The sequence below is a fragment of the Mizuhopecten yessoensis genome, unplaced genomic scaffold, assembly GCF_002113885.1.
Source record: "Mizuhopecten yessoensis strain PY_sf001 unplaced genomic scaffold, ASM211388v2 scaffold8123, whole genome shotgun sequence".
Classification (NCBI taxonomy): domain Eukaryota; kingdom Metazoa; phylum Mollusca; class Bivalvia; order Pectinida; family Pectinidae; genus Mizuhopecten; species Mizuhopecten yessoensis.
Window position 1 is genome coordinate 444,130 of NW_018407390.1, and position 25,497 is coordinate 469,626.

Genomic DNA, 25,497 nt, shown 5'->3' on the forward strand with positions numbered 1-25,497 from the left:
CATTTTTGTTAACGTTCGATACTGGTACATCTTTAGTAATTGTCATTATTTTATTATTTGTAGTATTGTATGCGCAAGATTGGCTACTTGGTCACGTTCTCACGTACAGGTTGTCTCCCTGGATTTAGACCCTCTTCGTCTATGAAGAGGTAGGTTTTGAAGTGATTCCATTTTGTACAAATAGTTGTATTGTTGTTAAACTATTATTAATGTAACTGTATAATTTTAACTATGATACTTGTCAAATACTCTGAACCGCATTGGTTGTATGATAAGCGTTAAGCTCGGCTATTTAATTGTAGTGATAACGCCGGAGTTATTCAGTATAATGTTTTGGTAGTATTTATATAGTGAAGTGTAAAGCTAGTAGCATGCGACAGGTGCGTTAACCTGTTGCGTTATTGTATATGGACAATTCCATTGTAATGTATAAGCTTTATTTATATTTAAATGCGGAATATCAATGCTATTTATTGTTCTAGGGTTTAATATATACGGAATAAATCTGAATGGAAACAAAGATAGCGTTGGAGTGATCTATACAAAGAGACCCCTAGAATCAGACTGTTACAGTAATAACAAAGTTGGACAGTCAAAATCCAAGAAAGTCACCTTGCAGTCCAAGTTATTGTCAGAAACTTTCCATCAACACAGAGTTTTGGATTCCAGCATATCTGGGTCTAAAGAAGACATTTCCTGAATCTATGGCTTATTAGACCCCTTTTGGCCATGATGATAATCCAACCAAGTTTAAGTTCTAATTCCCACTGAATATAAACAAAACACTATAATTAACCCCCTCCCCTCCCCAGGAGGGAGTGGGTTACATGGGAGTAGTAAAATTGACAAATTTGATAAAGCACATCAAGGAACTTTCCATCCATGAGTAGTATTTGATTCCTTTGTGTCTCAGTTTGAAGAAGAAGATTGATGAAATTTCAGCCAGTTTGACCACTAACTTTAAATTGGCCCCCAGTCCTGCAAAATTTCATTTGAATCAGTTCAGTGGTTATGGATTAAATTAAGCAAGAAATAGTTGTTTACGGAAGACAGACAATGATGGACAAATGGGATTGCAATACATGTACTAGGCCTGAAAATCCTTCAAAAACCTTCTGAGAAAAAGTGATAACAAACCTTAACTGAACAGATTTTAAAATGCCTGGTATGGCAAAGAACAATCTTAATAGCCCTTCATCCTGTCATGCAACTTGCCAAATATCACTATTCTAAATATTTTGTGTATTGAGTTAAGGTTATTTAAAAGTTTATACACATTTGACCATATGTGACCTTGGAAGTAGGTTAAGGTCATTCACATGAACAAACTTGATAGCTCTTCATCTGAGCAGGCTTAACTGGCCAAATATCACCACCCAAATTTGGGTTCTTCAGAAGCTGAGTTTTAACATAGTTGACCCATTTGACCTTGAATATCAGTTGAAGTATTTCTTTTGAACAAACTTGGTAGCCCTTCATCCCTACATGATACTGACTAAATATCATAAACCTGGGTATTTTGGTTATTCATAAGTTGTTTAAATGTTTTAAAAGACAATTGACTCATGCAACCTTGAATATGGTTGAAGGTGATTCATTTGAACAAACTTGGTAGCCCTTCAATCCCTGCATGCTACGTGCCAATTATCATCACCCTGGCCATTTTAGTTATTTAAAAGAAGTTGTTTAAAGAAAAGGAATAAGTTGACGCCAGTTGGACGATGAATGCTGCACAGGGCATAAGCTCACCTGGCCACTAATCTGATAATACCTGTAGTTGGCTTAATAAATCAAAATACTGACAACACACTCTCTTTGCAAGCACTGTTTAATGAATTAAATTAAAAGATTCTGAAATCATTTTTGCAGATAAAACATTTTTTGATTATGAATTAAATGATATGAACTCTTTGTAAAATAGAAACTTTAGGAGAAAAAGACTTGCCATAAATTATAGAAATTCACTCATAAATGTCTATAAATCAACATACGCCGGGACAGGATTGCTTGACAAACAATACATCAAAATAATTTTAACAAGTTCAACAGTAACATAGTATGAAATGTGATGTTATAGAATTACAATACAAACTCATAAAGTGTGTACAATCATGTTGTTTGCCACACATATAGATATATATATATTTAAATATTTTCCACAAATTTACCATACATGCAATCGGGAAATTTGATTCCAAATCTTTTTGGCCATAGCTACATGTTACAAAACAACATTATTACAATTGTCCATATAAGTCTCCAGTTGCCATATCTAAAATATCACAAATATCACAATCGACAAGAATAAGCACAGGTCCATAACAAATTTAGTTCTAGGATTCAGAGCTGTAAAGTAGGATTAAGTTGTCAAGGTCAAGACCCCTGAAGTAGGATATAGGTATCAGGGTCATGATAGTAGATATTCCTTTAAGTTTTTTGGCCATGTTGTAGGTAACATAACAAGGTAATAGACATATTATGGGTTTTTTTAAAAATCTGATGCCATTGTGAAATGAAGACCTTTTTACACTGAATTCACAACATCTAAATTTACTCTGAGCATGCACAGCATACATAATCTAATACTTGTAACATTTCAAACTGATTGCTTTTTCAAATATCCACCTTGGTAAATAAAACTCAAGTTTGAATACTGTAAATGTACTTAATTCAGTGCACTTAATTTTTAGCACATTATTGAATTTTAACAGATTAATTAAGCATTGATGGCTTGGCACATACACACTATATGCAAAAGGATGTATATATATAGAAACTTCTATAAGTGCAGTCATAATTTAGCACAATAATTAAAAGTGCAAAAAGCGCTTAGATAATAGATATGTATGCTTACAGTATTATAATACATTGTACAGATAATAATGATATGGTTTTAAATGCTGAATTATTTGTTACCTATACTAGTCTGTCCTTAGAAACGACACCTAGGGTGAAGGTCTGTTGTTTGAGTTTCATAATTTAACCAACAACATAAACCTAAGTCACTAGACCATTTCCACTCATAACGACTCATAGGTCCCATCACAAATTCAATTGACGTTAAAAGTCATGCTGGTTTTGAAAATTAATTGAAATGGCTCTTACTAAACTCACATTTCTGGGGTTTTCTTTACTTATCCTGATTATTCTGACTTTAGCATATCTGGGTGTGAAGTTTATCCTGGGACTACAGATTACTACTCCAGTACTTAATGACCGAGCTTAAGGGAATGGTCTTCCTCGCTGATCAGTAACAAGGGACTAGACATAGTTCATTACTGTGACATAGACTACAACTCCAATAAAATTACACTGAAATCAGAACGTATCTCTAGCTACATAACAGGTCTCAGTAGTTTTATCCAGAGTCAAGTTCAAATTAAAAAATTAAAAAATAATAGAAAATATATTCTAGATGATATGAAAAATAATAATAAGAATTTAATTTTAAACTCATTTGAAGTGCCAAAAAAGTGCTACATGTGTATTGAATTTTTATTTTTATTTCACACACCTAAAGAATTCATTTGATGATTACACAACTGTTACACGAACAATTACTTGTCTTATGATGACACATGTAGAACAATTACTTGTCTTATGACGACACATGTACGTATACATTATATACACCTTTCAAGTACAACTCCTCCATAATCAAGTGCTCAATCTGCCTCATCATTTCCCTATAACATTCATTACATTCTTGACCCTTTGGATGACAGTATCCACTTAGTGAGTACCATATTTTCACCAATAAACACACCAGGGACTTTTAACTAAGTACCATATTTATACAAATTAACACAGTTTTAACTTTCACACTATAGATAAACTTTAAGACCCTAAATCTGCTCCGAAAGATCAGTCAAGTGGCAGATACAAATTAAATCCTGATTTTTAAAAACATGTCTTTCTGGTTTCACTCTTAGTCAAACCTCTTTTAGCACGTATGAATCATCTATGATGTCATCAACCTTGATCGGAATACTTATAAACCTTGCGTACATGTATACAATAGACAATCCTTTGCCTGTTTATGAAGAGTGTATATCACTTGTATGTATATAAAGTACTTCCGGTACTCAAAATCTTCAACATTTCACACAATGTGCTACCACGGTAGCGCACTGTGTGAAATGTTATTAAGTGGTCATCTGGTTGCCCTACAAGATACCAGGGCACACATCACCTGTGGGATTTATATTACCTACTACACTGTGTTAATATAACAAATCCATCATATTAAAGATCAAAATATACAACTTTCAATGAGATTGGAAAAGCTTGTGAGGTTTGGGATAAGATAAATGTGATGAAATATTACTAAAACCTATATTAACAACCTCAATGTTAACCCTGAGCTTTAAAACAAGTGGTGTTCTTTTTAACCTTTCTAATGAACAAAATATATTTGTAAATATTTGAACATTTCTCAAACATCACACATTGGAAATTTGTGTTTACAACAAATAAACTAACCAGACTTTGAACAGCTGGGCCCTGCTTACCAAATGTTGACAGTTCACGTATACAAGGTTCTATAGTACTGCCTCACAGACAGCTGGTGAAGGAAATTTTTATCTAAACAAATACATTTTTGTACCTTGCTTTCTCATAATGAGAAAGAAACCTTCATCAAACAAAATCTGTCATACTGTTCAACTGGTGTGTTTTAGGTGATAGCTTGGTCTTTTTCTACATAATACATTGTTTATATAGAAAATAATTTAAAGAAATTAGTTAATTTTTGATTTATATAAAGTGAAGATACAGGTTAACAATATCTTTCTAATTAGTTAATGCCATTGAGGAAATCTTGCATGTGTTCGTTGACAATATCAGGTGTGTCCATTTGCACCCAGTGGCTTGCATCCTGAACAAACCTGATGGTGAGGTTTGTGACATGGTCCTTTGCCAGACTTGGGAGCTCTTCACACAGGGCCAAATCCTGACATCCCCATATAATCAAAGTAGGCTTTTGAATCTTTGGGACATTTGTTACCAACATGCTTGAATTCTTCATTGCCGACCGATAGAAGTTCAACGGGCCAGTTAAGCCACCTGTAAATAATATTCACGACTGACTTAAACAGTTTGACAATACAGTACAATTATTACAAGTGATCTATAAGGGGCATAACTCCATGAACAGGGGGGGGGGGGGGGGGGGGGGGAACTGTATGATAAAGGCAGGTGCACACCCTCATGTCATAAAAACACAGTTTACCAAATTTGAAGTGAATCCACCTCAAACTGTTGATTTCACAAGCTTTCCTTAACTGAAAAGCAAGGGTGCATAACTCCCTGAAAAGGGTGAAATCTGCATGAAAAAGGGAGGTGCACATTCTCATGTTATACTGATACTGTGTACCAAATTCAAAGTGAAATTGCCTAAAACTGTCTGGTTGGATTTCACATGCTGTTCTTAACTGAAAAGAAAAAGAGGTATTATTCCCTGAAAAGGGGAGACAATTGCATCTAGGACAGACAGATACAAATGGACAGACAGAATTTGGTACCACAATATACCACTGACTGGTCGGCTGGGAGGGGGATACGACCTCTTAGTAAACAAGCAAATTCTAAGAATTTATATCCCCCGCTTTCAGGACATATTGTAAGTAAACATTATTGAGGTTAGGTTTAAACATGTGAGTATCGTGCTGTTGAGACATAATGTATAGCTTGAAACTTGAAGAAAAAAAAGCCTTATCTAATATTTGCTAGAGATATTAAGCGGAAACTGCAGATAATGACTCTGCCAAATGGAGTCTGATTAAGTCATTGTCAAACTTGGCCGAGCCCTTAATGCGTTGAACCCTGTTACTAAATTTGAAGACAATCGGATACTATTTGCGAGAGTTAATAAACAGAAACGGAAGAAAATGATGTTTTTCGTTATTCAAGGGTCATCAAACTTGGTCGAGTCCTTAAGACATTTAACCCTGGTACCAAGTTTGAAGAAAATCGGTTAACATTTGTAGTAGTTATTGCACGGAAACGAAACGCAGCAGATAATGACGTTTTTCGTAATTCAAGGGGCCATAACTCCGGCAAATGGGGTCCGCTAAAAGTGGTCATCGTACTTGGCTGAGCCCATAAGGTATTTAACCCTGTGACCAAGCTTGAAGAAAATTTGTTAATATTTGTTGTAATTATTGAACGGAAACGAAGAGTGACAGACAGACAAAACGACAGACAGACAGACAGACAAACCCAAATTAATATCACCCGTTTCGGTGAAAGCGGGGGATAAAAAAGAAAACATGGAAGAAACCCAATTTTCAACAAGAGATCCCTGAGGGATCTTGCAATTGGTGCCCATATCACCATTGTACCATCTTTATAAGGTCTGTGTCAGTGATCTTTTCTCTACTTTTCTCTTGTCTGTTTGATCAAGTCATGTAAACAGTAAATGCACCTTCAGGTAACTTTGATCTAAACTTCATACTGGTGTGTATAAAAGACATCCTTCACACTGAGTTTGTGGTTTCACATATGTAAATAGAACTGGTCATTGCTATATCAGAAAGATGCCAATTAAGTTCTTCCTGTGGCCATCTTGATTTTATGATCACTCTCAAATAAAACATGCACAATAACATACCAAGGGGAACATACCTATCAAGTTTGAAAAAGATTCCTCCAGTACTTTCTGAGAAATAGCTATAACAAACATTCGCTGTCAAAAACCAAGATGGCTGCCTGCCAGCTATTTTGTTTCTGCGATCAGTCTCAAAAGTAAACATGCACAATTACAGACCAAGGGAAACGAAGGGTGATTTAAATAGCCCAAAATCAGATAATGGTGGGCTAAAAAGTGATCCAATTTTGGTCCTCCCTCTTAGCATGTAATTACAGGTCCATACTTATACCTAGCATAAATTCTCAAAGATTAGATGTATTGTATGAAAATGCGTCCTATTACATAATTTCTTGAACAAGAGATTCATATTTGTATGAATTACCTGAATGATAACTGTAATACCTTACCCACTGGTCAAGTAAAGATTTAGTTTATGTAGTTCACTAAATGATAGACGATAGACATGTATACACTCACTGGAGGGAGAACATATGCATATCTGCAGTACTTTCCTCTATGAGAGAAATTTATAATGTATACTTTACCTACCTGAGTTAGAGAAGAGTACTACTTATATCAATGAAAAATATTCAGAATGTATACTTTACTTACCTGAGTTAGTGAAGAGCAGTACTTATATCAATGAAAATTATTCAGAATGTATACTTAACTTACCTGAGTTAGAGAAAAATAGTACTTATATCAATGAAAAATATTCAGAATGTATACTTTACTTACCTGGATGAGAAAAAGCATACTTGTATGCCTCAACATCCTCATCCGTCATTGTTCCAACCCTAAGACCTGCATGCTTGCTGGTAAACATTTCCTTTATTGCCCTATAATCATTTCTGGACATCATGTGCTCAGGTAGATAGGGCACTTGGAAGAAAAACATGTACCTACAAAGACAAAATAATCAGAACATATACCGACAAATGCAAAATTAATCAAAACATATACCATTACAGGCAAAATAATCAGAACATATACCGACAAATGCAAAATTAATCAATACATATACCATTACAGGCAAAATAATCAGAACATATACTATTATAGGCAAAATAATCAGAACATATACCGACAAATGCAAAATTAATCAAAACATATACCATTTTGGCAAAATAATCAGAACATATACCGACAAAGGTGTATCATTGGCAAAATAATAAGAACATATACCGACAAAGGCAAAATTAATTAAAACATACGGTATATATGTACCTGAAAAGGAAAATCTATCAAAACCTAACTACCTTGCCATAACTTATAAAATAATAACACATAAACCTGTACAAACATCTCTCAATTTTTTTAGGAGGGGAAATAAGGTGACACAATCGCTTACCTGAAATTCCAAGGAACTGAGGACAGTTGGTCTGCATTAAACAGTATAAACTTTTACCTTCTCCTAGTCTTTGTTACCTTGTAGTTACTATATATACATATAGCCTTATTGGTACCCTTAACCTTAACATAACTGTCAAATGTCAATTTAACAAAACTAACAAACCATGATTTTTTAAGCTGTTTGAAGTTTCCTCTGAGGAAGGGCCTAAAGGTGGCCGGGTGCGGACAATTCATGATGATCAGCTTGTCCACCATATCCTGGTACTTCATGGCAAACCCCCAGGCGATAGCACCACCCCAGTCATGGCCGACAACTACAGCACTCCGATGTCCTACAACACATGTCAGCCATAGTTGTTACCGACACTAGATCATGTACTGTATGCAAACATGAACTACATAAGCTTGCAAATTGTGTTCTTGTTTAATAAGCAATGAACAGCACTATAGCTAGTTATTTAGTAATGACCATTTATTTTCTGGTAATGCAGTATATATATATATATCTTTAAAAACTGCATCTGCATGTACTTTGAGTTTGAATAATCTGCTAGGCAGTTTATGTAAAACGAGAGAGAGAGAGACACCCCCCCCCCTCCCCTATAAAAAATCAAAACATGTGCAGGATCTGCTATTGTCCCCTCATGGATTTGAGTACAAACAGGAAACTTCTATACAAATCTGTATAATCTGTTTAACAAAAGCTCTATGTGGACATGCTACCCATTCTCTGTGTATGACATGCAGACTTTGTACAACCATCCATTAACATGTTTCTCTAAGACCAGTGGATTATATATATATGGTAGGGCTACCTATACAGCAAGTTTGAACTTTGTATGACAGACAGTTTTTAAGTTATCGTTTGGAGTAGTAAAATTCCATCTTTCAGCAATGCTGGCCTTGACTCCCCGACTGCCCGCCCCTTAATTCAATAGAATTTTGCAATCACTAGGGCACCCACTACACCCAGTACGAATTTGTCTTATGTTGGGGACAAACACAACAAAGTTCTATTTTTAGCAACACAGTTACCTTGTCCTAAGGCTGACCACACAAATAGGGTTCTTTGCATCCGCTAGAGCAACCCATACACCCAGTTTGAACTTAATTCATATGATCATTTGTTTTCAAATTATGGTCTGGAAAACAGAATTTTATTTTTAGCAATGAAAACCTTGACCTTTGGCACACCAAGCACAAAATCAATAGAGTTTTTGCATCCACAAGGGCAGCCCACACACCAAGTTAAAACTTTGTTTGTCAAGTCATCTTCCGGACAAGTCCAACAAAGTAAAATTCTATTTTTAGCAATGGTGACCTTGACCTCTTAAGCACCATTCCCAAAATCAATAGGGTTCTTTGCATCCAAATGTCCTTGATGCAATAAATAAATCCAGGATTTTTGTACAAGAGATCCTTTATAGGATACATCATTGTTAATCTATCATTTTTTGAAACATAGTTAGACTTTTCTCAAAGCAAAGGCCATTTTCTATTTATCCATGCAGCATTATGAATCATCTTCACATGCTATTACATAAATAACTCTCTCTTCCTAAGATCCCAACACACAACTCAATCTGCTTCGATGACTTCTGAAGCATTAGTGTCCTCTGTAGCAGGATCTGTCTAGCTCCCAGTCCTATATCTGTGCCAGAATACTCTGGTAACCTGAAGAGCTTCATTGTGACATGGGCAGGAAATGAACTGTCCCCACTAATTAGTGAAGACGTAGTTACATCACTGTGTTTATCAATACACCTAACTACAGGACCTTCATCCCCCATCTCCTTATCTTGACACATACATATTAGTTTATTTGTATATAAATTATATTACAACTTACATCTAACATACCAGCCCTAAGACCATGAAACAATTTAGTTACTAAATTAATGGTACAAATAATGATCCTATTCAGTACATTTAAATATCATTACCTGATATGGATCATTCCACAAGTAAAATACTTCTTTCATTGAAAGCTGAAATTTGTACTTCGGTATTTTGGCTGTTTCATGATTTCCTTGACTTATTATATAATTAATGGCAACCAAAACTCACCTCCAAGGGATAGAATTTCTTGTACATAGTGTGTACTGACAGTAATTATACATCAAATGATCATGATAGTCAATGTAAATCGCACAATTACAGATTAAAAACACAGAATTCAGGCGCAAACATCTTGGCAATTACATAATCTCTGCATCGCCATGTTGTGTAATGCAGGGTCATTATGGTAGGTGCAGTGTTGGCATCACTCCCATGGAATGACAAAGACTGCAGCCTGATCACAACTGATGAATTTGTATACAAAACTGAACCTGTTTACAATGGAGATAAACTATGTGAGTAATTCTGCAATCACCCCTATACTGTACTCTACAACATATGGCTGTTGTAAATATTCTTGAATTTTGATGTAGAAATGTAGAACAGAGAGAAGTGCCACAAATGGTACAAAATGATCCAGAAAACAATGTTCAACAATAGAATCAAAGATAACAATATAGGTCACTGTGACCTACCTTTTAGTAAGCAACATTTTGCAATTCATTTTCCCATTAAATGTTAACAAAATGCCCTTTCTAATATTAAATTCAAATGTGTGCCTGAAGGAAAACAGTATGTGAGATTGGCAACTTAGAACCCATGCGAAAAAAAAACAGATTTCCCCCTTTGATGAAGGAAACTGATGTTGAACTTGACAACTGTAAGAGATTAACATTTAAATCACTGAAAAACTAATGTACCCAGTATTTGGTGGTAGAGATAAAACAAATTTTCTTATATAATAAAATATAGGTCTGAACTGCTCAGCATGCAAGGATATTTTGTTTTTATGAATTTGAGATCAATATTGATTGCAGCGTACGATAAATGTAAGAATCTCTGAGTAAACCTAGGATAAATTTGAGGACAAACCATACACAATCAGGTGTGTGTGCAATGTACACTCATCTTAGAAAATGGTCCATGCCAAACAGCTTACATGGAAATAACCTACCCTAGAGACAAGATTATAAGGATATTTTAAAGTGGGTGCAGCTTGCCAAGGGATTTGCACCAATGTGAAAATCCTGAGGGTGGAATTTCTCTATCCCACATGACTGGGTATGTTTCTTTCATTCCTATCATCTGAATGAATTCATTATGAATTGGTAATATTTTGAAAATACTATCTTTTACCCAGAGATTTCTGGATGAAAACAAACCAGTTGTCAAGGATAATTATACCTCATTTCATCAAACACTGTTTGAGAATATTTCATATTTTTTTCACTCTAACTTAGAGTGACACAAGCTATATCAATAGACCAATCAGTGAGTACATGGGCATGCACGCTAAGGATAAAAGTCATCAATATTGTAGAGAATTTACTTCATCACATGTGACGAGAGGCACCAAGAGTCTACAATTTGTTAGCTTAACACCTAACTACTTCACCTTTCCAAGTTATATTTTTTTCATAAGCAGGGTTTGTTAACATTTTAAATACTGTTAAAATTTCAATTTTTTGTTTTTGACAAATCATTATATTACATTCTATAGATGTTTTTAGCAACATATATTTCCATCTAAATACTGCACTTTTATATTAAGCTTATAAGACACTGTTATTGACGACTGAAGGCTTGAGGAGTGGGGGATATAATGCTGCTGGTGAGAACAATTTATGTTACACTTACCCAGAGCTGGAATCAACTGTTTAATGTCCCCCACCAGATTTTCTATTGTGTAGCTGTTGTAGCCGTTTGGTTTTTCTGACTCTGAGTATCCTCTTAGGTCCAAAGCCACAACCCTGTTCATACATAATTGAAACAATACCATCAGCATCAAAACATTTTCTCTATTCTTTTAATAATAGACAGCATCATTTATTCAGTTATCGTTAAAGTTAAGTTCAACATGCATAAACGCCAAATAAAATTAAACAACTGTTTATGTATTTACCTAGTTATAAATCAGCATGTACGTGCCATGTAAAATAACAGTATTGCTGAATATTGGCATTAAAACTTGTGTTGGTTGTTTTGAAAAATTATTGTTGATTTCGACATGAATGCATTATCAATTGTTCCTTTATGACTGGTGATGTACATGCATAAATCAATTGTGTAAAGACGAAATAAACAGACTAAATAAAAGGACTTTAAAATTGGAGAAAAAAAAATCAACATACATATTCATAGTTGCCTACAACAATAGGACTGGTCTTTGTCTTTGTCAGCAGTTAACAAGAAAAATATATGTGTGTGAGGTGTNGAGTTTCTAAGGAAATTTCCCTATAATATCTAAGCCAATATTAAGACTTTAGGCCTGTCAGTTCTTCTTCAGAAGTTGTTTGAAGTTTTTGACATATTTGACATTTGTGACCAGGTCAAAGTCGTTTTTGATCAAAAACGTTTGAAGACTTCATCAAAAGAAGCTACCAGCTAAATATCCTGATTCTAGATATTTCCATTCATCAAAAGTTTGGACATATTTGTCCTCTGTGTCCCTGAAAGTAGGTTAAGGTAATTTTTGGTTGCAAACAACCGATCATCTTTTCTCGATTTGTTATTGACCGTGAAATCGAAAACAAATGTCATCCTTGCTGAAATATCCTGTTATTTGTATTTGACAACTGTGACACTGAAAGAAGGTGAAAGACATGGATATAAGGAAATGATGACAGACAGATGACAGTAGATAATGCACATACACTTTGTGGCAGGTGAGATGATAACAAGAGTACCGCGGGCCGGAACAATATACGCCCGTCAAATGCAATATAGTGTTATATACTTTCTTAGATTGAAATAATATCTGCATCATTCTAAGAGTGGTTAGCTGATATGCTATAAAAAATGTAGGAGAAAATCTCTGGACAAAAAACTTTTGCAAAAATTGTCGAATCAAAATTCTTTTAAGGGAGACACAACTTCATATCATGATTATAATGTAACCAAGTTTGAAAGAGATCCGTTGAAAAATGTAGGAGGAATAAATAAAGGGCAATAACTTTTACAAAAATTGTTGAATCAAAATTCTTTTCAAGGAAACACAACAACATATCATAATTATTTAGCCTACTAAGTTTCAAAGAAATGCATCAAAAAATTTAGAAGAAGATCTCCCGACAAAAAATCAAACACTGAAATGAACAAAGGGCAATAACTCTTGCAAAAATTGTCAAATTAAAATTATAATTATGAATATAATGTATACCAAGTTTCAAAGATATCGTTTGAAAAATGTAGGAGGAGATTGCCGGACAAACAAAAGTTTACGCCGGCTGGCCGGACAACCCCATACCATAATACTTATGTCAAATTTGACGGGCGTATTAAAATGAATTGGTGATGGTCCACAAGTGGAAAGACTGAACAACTACATGAATGTATGCCTTTCAAAAAACAGTAGTACATGTACCGTCATAATATGAAGTCTGTGGTAGGCTGATTAGCGTGTACTGAACAGATGCTTAATCCATACCAGCTGCTGCACTGTCCACCCCCGGTGAAATAATGGTCAACAGGTCATGAACTAGTGAGGTTTTAGGTGGTTCGTCTGTTTATGTCTACTTGTGATAATCAAGATAATAGTGCTGCTTCACAGATGCCTTAAGTGCCTAATATTCAGAGATCCCCTTCCAACAAGGGTTAGTTTCCAGGATTGAATTGGGGGTTGGTGACGTGGGGGTGGGGGGTGAAGCACAAAGTCAACTGAAAATTCTCACCAATACCCTGACTTCCAATTGTTTGTTTGAAGTATAAAGTTTCCATTAACACCCAAAACTCTTTTAAAACATGTGCACTGTGCCAAAAATAATATTTGACCTTTTGGGACGTTTCCAACTATTCTAAGCAGCCCACTCAGACAGAGGACCTTCAGCTTTGAGTCCTATGAGAGGGCCTCCTTGTCATTATCTCTTTGAGTCTTAGGACTTGCAGTTTGAGTCCTATCAAAGGGAATACATTGTGACAATTTTTGTTTGGGGAATAGATATGGGGTGGTTATGTCTTTCATAATGTTGAAATTTAATAGAATATAATGTTCATGTTTCCTACAGACAACTTCCATTACAGGTATAAGATAGGCAGTTTACAAATTATGTAACAATTAACCATCTGTGACCTTAATCAAAGAAGATAGTTACCCAACGGGAAAGTCCCCCAAATAAAAGTACATGTATGATAAACAAGCTGAGTCGTGATATTGGGATATGGTGATGTTGTTATCTATATACAGAAACCTGCTGGTCTGTCAAACAAACATTACCTTGAACAGGTCACTTCAGAGCAGACCACTTGTACCCGACCCTGTATAAATACCTATCTGTTCATAAATATGGACGACTACATTTTCACTCTTATCAACCAGACTATAGGTTGTCTGTTTTACCTTTGGCTATCTCAACCTTAAGGGGTATGGAGATGGTCAATCCAGGTTCCAGAACATGTTTTGTTTTCAACTGTTGATACTTATATTATATTATTCCTACATCTCATCCATGTTACTCCAAATCCCACTGTAAACCTAATCCCTACACTCCTCCAATCTCGCCCCATCCCACTGTGAACCCAATACCTGCACTCCTCCAATCTCTACCCATCCCACTGTGAACCCAACCCATACACTCCTCCAATCTCGCCCCATCCCACTGTGAACCCAATCCCTACACTCCTCCAATCTCTCCCCATCCCACTGTGAACCCAATCCCTACACTCCTCCAATCTCTCCCCATCCCACTGTGAACCCAATCCCTACACTCCTCCAATCTCTCCCCATCCCACTGTGAACCCAATCCCTACACTCCTCCAATCTCTCCCCATCCCACTGTGAACCCAATCCCTACACTCCTCCAATCTCTCCCCATCCCACTGTGAACCCAATCCCTACACTCCTCCAATCTCTCCCCATCCCACTGTGAACCCAATCCCTACACTCCTCCAATCTCTCCCCATCCCACTGTGAACCCAATCCCTACACTCCTCCAATCTCTCCCCATCCCACTGTGAACCCAATCCCTACACTCCTCCAATCTCTCCCCATCCCACTGTGAACCCAATCCCTACACTCCTCCAATCTCTCCCCATCCCACTGTGAACCCAATCCCTACACTCCTCCAATCTCACAGCTGCTTCCTTAATCCCTTTTTCACACTACTCATGCATTCCCACCCATTCTACACCCGATTTTACATCCAATCAGAACTCCCACTTCCTTTTATACACCTTAATTCATTCAGTTTTTCAGCTCATCAGTAAACATACAACAATACAGTGGCAGACACTGCAGTAATGCAGTGGAGAATTTGCAGAATATAGTTATATAAAGTTTAACATTATATCATGGATTTTCTTAATTGAGTAGCATCAGAATTATAGACTGGGATTCGAACCCTGGACCTCAGATTTTTATACTGTCATTCTAACCAGCTGAGCTATCCGGTCAACGGAAATACTATGGTCCAACTGCGTTACAGTAATATCCAAAATGAAATTAAGGGAGGTTACTTTATACGAAAACCACAGTGAAACTCTCTAGTATTTTGCCTGCAGAGGGACAGGAATCCTTAAGGCAGGAAATAGGATATTGTGATCATCTACATTTTCATACAGCCAATGTTATCTGTAAGTGCATGCTCCCTATTTCCATTCCAATCAATAAATGCAAGCATACCATTGTAACATTACCAGAAATACAGCTCTCTATGGACTGTATTTCTGTTTATAGCATTAGTCTTGTCTCAAATGTTGGATGACAAACAAATTCTTAATACACATGATTTTTTTATATGACAACATCACAAATGAAGACTTTTATAAAAATATTTTTAACAAAGCTTTGTGTTAATAAAAAGAAAACACTTTACACACATGTTGTCAATGTTCAATAGCAGAGTTTATTTTAACTATTTTTAGCCTATTTTAAGTGCTTTTTCATTAGATTCAATTTGCATGTGCGATTGCTCAGTAGCAGTGTGTAATGGTGTAGAATACATAGGCTCCCTAGTAATGGTATCACATACTGTACTCATCCTAAAAAGCACACTTGGCACAGAACCTATCAGAAAATAGATAATGCCTGCCCCAGTTGCATGAACATTCCTTGCCTAAGGAAATTCATTAAAGTTCATTAAACATTCCTTACCTAAGGAAATTCATTAATCTTTCATTAAACATTCCTTGCCTAAGGAAATTCATTAATCTAGGTTTTTCCATTTGAAAGTATTTTGGGATAAAGAAACACTTGGAGCTAAGGAAATTTCCTTAATTTCAGTAATATTTTCCTACGGAAAATCAAAGTTAAGAAACCTTTATGAAATTGCGGTATGAACACCTAAAATTATTTTCAGCAGTCTTCAGTTCGGTCAGACCCACATAATATATGATGTTTGTTTGGAAGTTAGGCCTGGAAGTCTATTAAAACACATTATCCTCTAAAACCCAACTCTTCTTGGTATTTACAGGGTAACTTAGAAAATTAGAAAATCTAAAAAGAAGGCCAGACTAAGAATCAAGTCATAAGCCCCCACAATATAGATAGACACTCTACCTACAGGGCTCTCATCACAAGGGACTAATCAAATCCAACCTCCTACATTCCTGACAGATGTAGTCATATGGTTCCCATCTCATCCACATTTGTTTTTCCACTTCAAACTTTAGAGAGAAAAACTCCCGGAAATACAGCAGTATGTGTTTTCTTACATTCCAAGTTGTTCACATTGATGTGAATAGTTATCTCTGTGCAAATTAACTTGAAAATCCATCTCTTTATTTTTCTTACAATTGTTTAAACTGATGATTCAAAAGCTGAAAAACATTCTCCAGATGTTGGAATTGTTCTATTTGAAAAATGTTTCAAATGACATCATTTTAAATGTCACAATATCCTGGTACAGGTAGTTGCAAAAAAATATTCCTTATTATCAAATGAATTAAAAGAATGGAATGAATTAGTCAAAAACAACATTTAGTTAATAATGACAGACACTGATCCTTTCCTATACGGGTGCATATTTTAAAGATAGTTTTTATTTTACGAAACATTGATATAATATGTTAATCATATTTCTTTCATTTTCATTTTAATACACGGAACTAAATGTTGAAGGAAATGTTGAAATATCGTCTTATTCTGAAGCTCAAAACTTTGTATTTTAAGTTTAACATTTTTCTTCAGTAAACATTTTTCACAGTAATATACTACATAGGCATTTTTGCAGACAGTACATTAAAATTAAGTTTGTAATTCAAGCAATTCATGTTTATTTATCTTGTTTATTTGGTGTTTATGGTCTCATAAATGGAGGTATAGCTAGCATCAAAAAACTGTATGGAGATATTTCTATCATCTAGCACCGCTCGATAATAACTCTGGGTGTACAATGTGTTTATATTTTCAGAATAATTCTGATCAACTGTATTACAGTTGTTTTAGATATTGACTGTGTTATATGTCAACTATGTTACATATCAATTGTATTAGGGTGGTAGTCGATAGCGCACTTGCATTTCATAAAGACGGCTTGAGTTTGATTCCCACATCAGACGTGAAAAGGAATATGGGTCACCTACCCAAACCACAGGGGTTTTCTGTAGGTACCCCAGTTCCCTCTCACATTAAAACCCTTTAACCCTATATGCGCTTTCATCTTGGCAAACAAGACACATTAATATAAGTTAATTAGAAAAAAAATGTTTCATTACTGTTGTAAAATGAATGAAGTATATATTACATGTCAACTGTTTTACACATCAACTGTATGATATATGATTACATTTCAACAGTATCACATATCCATCCATAAGGACTCAAAACTCCCTAATAATCCCTGCCTTTCTGAAGGCACATGTTTTTTAATCAGGGCAAATTACCCCAATCAAGCTGTCTGATTATTTTCCAAAATAGGTGGAGAAGCACTTATTCTGATAAATACATCTCTTATAAGTAACCTTTCGTCTCAAATTCTTTTGTATCATGCAAATTGATTTCAGACCTGTAATCTCCAGCGAAGGCTCGAAGCTGGAACCTCCATGAGTACCAGAACTCTGGAAAGCCATGGATCAGCAGCATCAAAGGTTTCTTCTCGTCGCCATTGGAAACGTAGTGCAGCTTCACATGCTGTGGGAAAACGAAAGTAAACCAAGTTCAAATGCAGTGTAACCTCCTTAGTGTGGACACTATAGTTTCTGTATACACTGGAACCTCCTTGATCTGGACACTATAATTTCTGTGTACAATGGAACCTTGTTAGTATGGACACTATGGTTTGTGTACAATGGAGCCTCCTTAATCTGGACACTATAATTTCTGTGTACAATGGAACCTTGTTAGTCTGGACGCTATGGTTTGTGTACAATGGAGCCTCCTTAGTCTGGACACTATAGTTTGTATACAATAGAACCTCCTTAATCTGGACACTATAATTTCTGTTTACAATGGAAATTTGTTAGTCTGGAAACTATGGTTTGTGTACAATGGAATCTTGCTAGTCTGGACACTACAGTTCATGTGTACAATGGAACCTTATTAGTCTGGACGCTATGGTTTGTGTACAATGGACCCTCCTTAGTCTGGACACTATGGTTTGGGTACAATGGAACATTGTTAGTCTGGAAACTATGGTTTGTGTACAATGGAGCATTGTTAGTCTGGAAACTATGGTTTGTGTACAATTGAACATTGTTAGTCTGGACACTATGGTTTGGGTACAATGGAACATTGTTAGTCTGGAAACTATGGTTTGTGTACAATTGAGCCACCTTAATCTGGACACTATGGTTTATGTACAATGGAAACTTGCTAGTCTGGACACTATAGTAATTGTGTACAATGGAACCTTATTAGTCTGGATGCTATGGTTTGTGTACAATGGAACATTGTTAGTCTGGACACTATGGTTTGTGTACAATGGAACCTTGTTAGTCTGGACACTATAGTTTGTGTACAATGGAACCTTGTTAGTCTGGACACTATGGTTTGTGTACAATGGAACCTTGTTAGTCTGGACACTATGGTTTGTGTACAATGGAACCTTGTTAGTCTGGACACTATGGTTTGTGTACAATGGAACCTTGTTAGTCTGGACACTATGGTTTGTGTACAATGGAACCTTGTTAGTCTGGACACTATGGTTTGTGTACAATGGAACCTTGTTAGTCTGGACACTATGGTTTGTGTACAATGGAACCTTGTTAGTCTGGACACTATGGTTTGTGTACAATGGAACCTTGTTAGTCTGGACACTATGGTTTGTGTACAATGGAACCTTGTTAGTCTGGACACTATGGTTTGTGTACAATGGAACCTTGTTAGTCTGGACACTATGGTTTGTGTACAATGGAACCTTGTTAGTCTGGACACTATGGTTTGTGTACAATGGAACCTTGTTAGTCTGGACACTATGGTTTGTGTACAATGGAACCTTGTTAGTCTGGACACTATGGTTTGTGTACAATGGAACATTGTTAGTCTGGACACTATGGTTTGTGTACAATGGAACCTTGTTAGTCTGGACACTATAGTTTGTGTACAATGGAACCTTATTAGTCTGGACACTATGGTTTGTGTACAATGGAACATTGTTAGTCTGGACACTATGGTTTGTGAACAATGGAACCTCCTTAGTCTGGACACTATGGTTTGTGTATAGTGGAACCTTGTTAGTCTGGACACTATGGTTTGTGTAAAATGGAACATTGTTAGTCTGGACACTATGGTTTGTGTACAATGGAACCTTGTTAGTCTGGACACTATAGTTTGTGTACAATGGAACCTTATTAGTCTGGACACTATGGTTTGTGTACAATGGAACATTGTTAGTCTGGACTCTATGGTTTGTGTACAATGGAACCTTCTTAGTCTGGACACTATGGTTTGTGTACAATGGAACCTTGTTAGTCTGGACACTATAGTTTGTGTACAATGGAACCTTATTAGTCTGGACACTATGGTTTGTGTACAATGGAACATTGTTAGTCTGGACACTATGGTTTGTGTACGATGGAAACTTGTTAGTCTGGACACTATAGTTTGTGTACAATGGAAACTTGTTAGTTTGGACACTATGGTTTGTGTACAATGGAACCTTATTAGTCTGGACACTATAGTTTGTGTACGATGGAACCTTATTAGTCTGGACACTATGGTTTGTGTACAATGGAAACTTGTTAGTTCGGACACTATGGTTTGTGTACAATGAAACCTCCTTAGTCTGGACACTATGGTTTGTGTACAATAGAACCTCCTTAGTCTGGACACTATGGTTTGTGTACAATGGAAACTTGTTAGTTTGGACACTATGGTTTGTGTACAATGAAACCTCCTTAGTCTGGACACTATGGTTTGTGTACAATGGAACCTTGTTATTCTGGACACTATAGTTTACGTACAATGGAACCTCCTTAGTCTGTACACTATGGTTTGTGTAAAATGGAACATTGTCAGTCTGGACACTATGGTTTTTGTTCAATGAAACCTCCTTAGTCTGGACACTATGTGGTTTGTGTACAATGAAACCTCCTTAGTCTGGAAACTATGGTTTGTGTACAATAGAAACTTGTTAGTTTGGACACTATGGTTTGTGAACAATGGAACCTCCTTAGGCTGGACACTATGGTTTGTGTATAGTGGAACCTTGTTAGTCTCGATACTATAGTTTGTGTACAATTGAACCTTATTAGTCTGGACACTATGGTTTGTGTACAATGGAACATTGTTAGTCTGGACTCTATGGTTTGTGTTCAATGGAACCTCCTTAGTCTGGACACTATGGTTTGTGTACAATGGAACCTTGTTAGTCTTGACACTATGGTTTGGGTACAATGGAACCTTACTAGTCTGGACACTATGGTTTGTATACAATGGAATGTTGCTAGTCTGGACACTATGGGTTGTGTACAGTGGAACCTTGCTAGTCTTGACACTATTGTTTCTGTACAGTTGAACCTTGCTAGTCTGGACACTATGGTTTCTGTACAGTTGAACCTTGCTCGTCTGGACACTATGGTTTGTGGACAGTGGAACCTTGGTAGTCTGGACACTATTGGTTCTGTACAGTTGAACCTTGCTCGTCTGGACACTATGGTTTGTGTACAGTGGAACCTTGCTAGTCTGGACACTATTGTTTCTGTACAGTTGAACCTTGCTCGTCTGGACACTATGGTTTGTGTACAGTGGAACCTTGTCAGTATGAACACTAATTTCTGAGTACAACCCTATTAATTCAGACACGGCGAAGATTTCTGAAAACATAGCACGTTTAAAGTTTCAGGTTTATTACATGTACTTGAATGCCACCAGGATATGAATACTTGGCTAGATGACTCTAGAGAAGGAGATAAGAAGAACTGTGCCCTATAGCGACATATCTTAACAGTTCTATTCCCTCTACTTTAACACACTGCCAAATTCCCCACTGCCTCACAGTAGGACTCGGCAACCTCTCATTCCTTATCACTGTACAGATATTTCCATTAAAAAAACAATCATGCGAGTTCAACTAAAATCAGGAAGCAATCTTGTTGCTATATCATGGATGCTTATCATATTTATATACATAGTTACATGTATGCAAGTACAGAAACTATAAAGTCTAAATATCTCAACCACAGGTAGGAAAATAACACAGGATGCCCAGGAGCCTTGACAGTCACCTGTCATATCAAACTTGAACGTACATCAATGTAATAAAGTTATCAATTTTCTTCAATTATTGTTGTTAGTATGCCTCGTCTGTAAATGGGGAAATGTAAACTTTTTGTACCAGCAAAAGGAGATCTTAAGAAAACCTAAAAAAACAACTAACCTGGCCACCATAATTATTGCAACCCCCGTCCCAGGGATAGAGGAAAATTCCCATGATGGAAGACGCATTTCTACAAAGTTTGCTTGATAATTTGCCTGACAGTAGCTTGACCCTTGGCCTTATGAAACTTAAGAAAAGGTTATTTAAAAGATTCACATGTGTGACCCGTGTGACCCTGAAAGAAGGTCAAGTCATCTAATTCGAACGACCTTGATAGCCTTCTATCCCAGCTACCAACAGGTCCTATATCAAAACACTATGATAGCCTTCTATCCCAGCTACCAACAGGTCCTATATCAAAACACTATGATAGCCTTCTATCCCAGCTACCAACAGGTCCTATATCAAAACACTATGATAGCCTTCTATCCCAGCTACCAACAGGTCCTATATCAAAACACTATGATAGCCTTCTATCCCAGCTACCAACAGGTCCTATATCAAAACACTATGATAGCCTTCTATCCCAGCTACCAACAGGTCCTATATCAAAACACTATGATAGCCTTCCATCCCAGCTACCAACAGGTCCTATATCAAAACACTAAGGATTTAATAGGACTATTAACGGGATATTAAAATTGTCAATGATGGTTTTATGGATGACAAACAAATGATTGCAGAAGAGACAGATCGCAAACATATATAAATGAACACACAAATAGATATTGAAAAGAAGTTCCTAATATTCAAGATATATCATAATTATATTGATATTCATGTATACATCAGAAACAAAAAATCTAACTATGTATTAATTCAGACCTACACGTTGATCCCTTATCTAAAGCAGAGAAGCTATTTTAAACAGGAAATACAGCAATACAGTGTACCGGTAAAATAGTACAGATAGCCATGTGGTATATACAAGTTTTTGTGATGATAGTCGAAGTCTATGCCACTTTAATTCAAACAGATAAAATCATTTAAATAGCTACTTGTGTCAATCAAAGTCTTTTTATCTACATACAAACATAGAAACGGATTTGTGTGTCTGTTCATCCATGCACATTAAAGAAAAAATCTCTGTCCATCCATGCATATGAAGAAAAATTGTTAAGTCCATTTCTGGGTAACTGTAATTGCTACGTGGTCGTATACTACTTGAAACAATTAAACAGCTAGGGTCGTTCTGATGAACACATGTCAGGGATGCTGAAGATGATGCACATTTTACACTTAAGTTACTTCCTTAATGTTCCCTTACATTAAGAAATTCATTCAGTCCACATCTGAGTAACGATGCAAGTGCTACAAGGTAACTACGGATGCGGAGTTAACGCTTCAGTGACTTGGTTAAGAAGAAATGGTCTACTCTGTGTCCTGTATAAGAAAACCTGGTAGGAGACTTTGGTCCATATCTGGCCACTTAATATTGTTTAACATAGGTTAAATCGGGGTGGTGGGGGGCGGGGGTCAGTAGACAGATGTATATGCCTGATATGTAAAGGACATGGGTAATGTTTCATATCCCTACCCAAACATCCATTTTCAAGGTGGATAATGTGGAATACAAATCAATCCTTTTGTAAATTGCGTAAGTACCTTCTGTATGTTTACTCATAATATCTATGCAACAAGCCAGAAATCTTCAAATAAGATATTGTCCATGCCACACTTGGCATTAAAACCCTACTGAAGACTTGGTGAACTACTATAGAGTATAGTAAGAGCTGGACACCGGACTTTTAACATTGTCTGGCGTACTGTCTAAATGTTGGAATCCTAGTCATCATAGGCGCTGCTGAACAGGAAACTCTAGTTACATACAGTACAGTTTGTATCTCATAAAGCCAACAACTGGCATTTGAAACTATGTGAACCCTCAATTTACGAATAGTTAGGCATTCCATACCTAGCCTATATGTAGATTTCAGTGTCTACCCTTGTTGTTTTCCACTTATTTTAGATACCCTCATAAAATAAATTTAATAAAATAAACAATTTGCCTACCTACCTACCCCAATGTTTTGGGAGCCTAGCTAGTATCAAAATACAGCATATAGTATACCATCCTCAAAGAAATTGACAGCAGGGAGGTATAATGGTGTTGGGTCCTCCAAAAGCAGGTTTAGATAAAACTTGCACCAAAGAACCTTTGCATTGAGGTAGATGTGAATAAAGTATGTATATAGATTGGGGGAACCTTCCCTATTCATGGAGTTATGCCCCTTTCTTTAAAAATATTTTGCAAACTACACCTTCCTAAAGCAATTATGCACTGATTTTAATAAAACTTGTGGTTCACATAAAACTTGCACTGAGGGGATTTGAATTGAATATATAAAATAGAGCTACCTCCCTTATTTATGGAGTTATGCCCCTTTGTTTAAAAGAATGTTAGCATATATCTTCTCTCAAAATACTGTACAATTTTGAATGATACTTTATATATATATATATAACTTGCATTGAAGGATATGAATTTAGTACACAAATGGGAGTTGACAATACCTTCCCGGTGGGGGTACTAGTCTGCCATTCTGAAACAGTTCTACCTTTGTGACCATTGTTTGAGTATGTCCCACATATCTATTTAACTTAATTCTTTTGAAAATTAATACATTACCCTTTTCCTCATTTTATAAGATGATACTTTTGTAGTTTCTTGTAACAAATTCAAACAAATTAATAACAAAAATCTTATACCACGAGAATATAAGTATATTTAACAGACAATGTTTTTATGGTGTTTTTTTGTAAATATGTTAATTTTTTGTCAGTACCTCAAACCTGAGTAGCGTAACTCAATAATTAATTTATTTGAATAAAACATTATTTTAACACCAGATGGAGCATTTTTATGATTTCTTCTATTACTTTGTTGCAGACCTACATAAGAACGGACTATCAATGGAACAGGGTCATTTTCAAGTGTAGATATTTAGCATTTATGATATTCTCAATAATGATAACAAATGTGCATTGAAAGGGTACTGAACATATGTTGACCATGATTATATGTTTAAATAACTTAACATGGCACAAGGACACGAGCCAGCATGTCTAGCTAATCCACTGACGGTATTCGGACCGTTGTATAAAGCCAGTAGTATATACGTCTCTGAGTGACTACACATTTCACGGGTAGGAATCAAAGTCCATTGTACAAGAAAATTGCTATGCAAAGTATTTTAAAAAAAAGCACATGCTAACTAATATCATTTCATGTAGATTCTGTATAGAATTAGTATAATATATCAGTAAAATCCCAAACATAACGTACCTGTACTGATCTACTTTCATTTCAAACCAAGTAACCAACTCACCTCCAAATGTATAAAGCCGTGAGTTCCTAGAGTCGGGTCGTTCAGACAAGCAGGCATAATGTCCCTCTTTTTCCTATTTGTTTCCTCATTTAGAAACTTGAATGGATGTCGGACGCACCTCCATAATAGGGACAAAACACACAGGATTCCAATTATACCTGCAATTACATGTGATAGTACCAACTGCAAGTAATCTGCAGCCGTCATGATGTACGTGTTACTCGCTCCGCTCAAGCATTCGCACTACTATTCACATTCTCATATCTACCAGAGTTTTCTCCCCTTGTTCACGCTCGGTGGCTTGACAGACGACGCAACTGATAATAAAATCGATCTACATAATATAATCACTATCTATCACGTTCTGGGTGATGAATCCGCCATTATTGAAGAAAGGTTGAAAATTGAATGTAAAATGACTAGTAACATAGATATTTACAGCAAATATATTTATCAATTGTTAGTCTAAAAGGTAGTT

At 36.1% G+C, this 25,497-nt stretch overlaps 1 protein-coding gene across 1 annotated transcript; it reads right to left on the reverse strand.

Moving 5' to 3' along the window:
• Positions 1-1,811: 1,811 nt before the first annotated feature.
• Positions 1,812-25,326, reverse strand: LOC110454984 (epoxide hydrolase 4-like). Its single transcript, XM_021504835.1, has 6 exons — positions 25,020-25,326; positions 17,941-18,065; positions 11,639-11,751; positions 8,106-8,274; positions 7,328-7,491; positions 1,812-5,064 (listed from the first exon to the last, which is right to left on the reverse strand). The coding sequence occupies exons 1-6, from the start codon at positions 25,224-25,226 to the stop codon at positions 4,796-4,798; spliced, it is 1,047 nt and encodes a 348-aa protein (XP_021360510.1). The 5' UTR covers positions 25,227-25,326; the 3' UTR covers positions 1,812-4,795.
• Positions 25,327-25,497: the final 171 nt, after the last annotated feature.

Bases quoted from the DNA above. Each gene is read 5' to 3' on its own strand.
- LOC110454984 (XM_021504835.1), bottom strand. From the start codon at position 25,226: ATGACGGCTGCAGATTACTTGCAGTTGGTACTATCACATGTAATTGCA. The intron at 18,066-25,019 runs GTGAGTTGGTTA...GTTTTCCCACAG, and splicing joins ACGGCTTTATACATTTGGAG to CATGTGAAGCTGCACTACGT. The intron at 8,275-11,638 runs GTAAGTGTAACA...CATGTGTTGTAG, and splicing joins ACAGTTGATTCCAGCTCTGG to GACATCGGAGTGCTGTAGTT.